Source organism: Temnothorax curvispinosus, unplaced genomic scaffold (genome assembly GCF_003070985.1).
Source record: "Temnothorax curvispinosus isolate PA1 unplaced genomic scaffold, ASM307098v1 QBEX01001438.1, whole genome shotgun sequence".
Taxonomy (NCBI): Eukaryota; Metazoa; Arthropoda; class Insecta; order Hymenoptera; family Formicidae; genus Temnothorax; species Temnothorax curvispinosus.
In genome coordinates, this window is record NW_020211218.1 from 1 (window position 1) to 1,348 (window position 1,348).

Below are 1,348 nucleotides of genomic sequence, written 5' to 3' on the forward strand. Positions count from 1 at the left end.
GAATTCAGCGAGCTTAAAACAGTAATGGCAGATCAGTTAATGTATGTCAAGGAGAATCTTATATTACCGCACCATTATACGTTTTACTGCAACTGTAACTGATTTTATTGTAACTAAGGTAAATATACCAAATGATAAAACTTATGAAGCAATATCACAATGTTGGCATGTTATTTTAATGTATGTAATATTGCGATTAGACACGAGGAAAGAGCGGGCCTCTGTTCACATTTGACGTTCACGATGATATTCGTATTATGCACGATGCTTCTGTCAAAACCGAGGAATCACATGTCGGAAAAGTTTTACTTAGGTATTTATTATTAAAAGAATATTTTGCATAATTCTTTTTTATGTTATTTTTTTATTTTTCTCATTAGATCATGGTACGAGAAGAACAAACACATTTTTCCAGCGAGTAGATGGGAACCTTTTGATCCAACAAAAAGTTACAAATATACAGTGTCGGATAAAAATAGGAAGAAAGCTAAAAACTGATCTTAGATTCAACGAATTGTCCAATTTTGTTTAAAGGATTCAGATTCAAGGACTGTAAATATTATAACCAGATAAATAACTTTGTTTCATCGTACAATTGATTCATTATAAAACAGCTGATTATATATATATATATATATAAAACCTTTTACTTTTTACAAATATACATATGTGTATTTATATTCGTATTATATAGAGAATCGCTATAACATTAAATGTAATAATAGTTATAATATAGAACTATTGTCTCCTATTTTTGAAATTTATTAAATATGTATTTATTGATTAAATATTTATTTATTATATTTAATGTTATTCTTGTAAATTCTCTATGTTCCTCCTCCTAAATCCAACATCTTGACAGACGTGTGGTGACATGTTTGGAACGACACTTTAATGGATCCCACCATCAAGCACGGCGGTCGCCCGCCTAACAGTATCCCGCCTTCGTGACCTGATAGCTGCACCTCGTACAGCGGTCTCCATATCAGCGTGGAGAAGCTGCCCGATGGCGTCCGTCCAACGGCAGGGAGACCTCCCTCTTCTTCGCTTCCCATCCGGCTTACCCTGCACAATTAGCTTCTTCATATTGTCGCTTCTTGTGATGTGCCCGAAAAATTTCAATATGCGGGAGTATACCAGACTCGACAGCCGTTGCCTAGAATTTATCTCAGCGAGGATGGACATGTTGGTCCTCCGCGCCGTCCAGGGTATCCTGAGCATTCTCCTCCAGCACCACATTTCGAATGCGTCTACCCGACGGTGGTCAGTCGCGCGTAGTGTCCACGTTTCGGCCGCATAATCAAACACAGAAAAGACAAGCGCATGGACCAAGTTGATCTTGGTGCTG

The 1,348-nt window shown here is 37.2% G+C and overlaps 1 protein-coding gene across 1 annotated transcript; it reads left to right on the top strand.

Moving 5' to 3' along the window:
* Positions 1–6: 6 nt before the first annotated feature.
* On the top strand, positions 7–632 carry LOC112463651 (protein FAM50 homolog). Its single transcript, XM_025030151.1, has 3 exons — positions 7–118; positions 201–313; positions 381–632. Exons 1-3 carry the CDS (start codon positions 44–46, stop codon positions 496–498), a joined length of 306 nt encoding a protein of 101 aa, XP_024885919.1. The 5' UTR covers positions 7–43; the 3' UTR covers positions 499–632.
* The last annotated feature ends 716 nt before the right edge of the window (positions 633–1,348 follow it).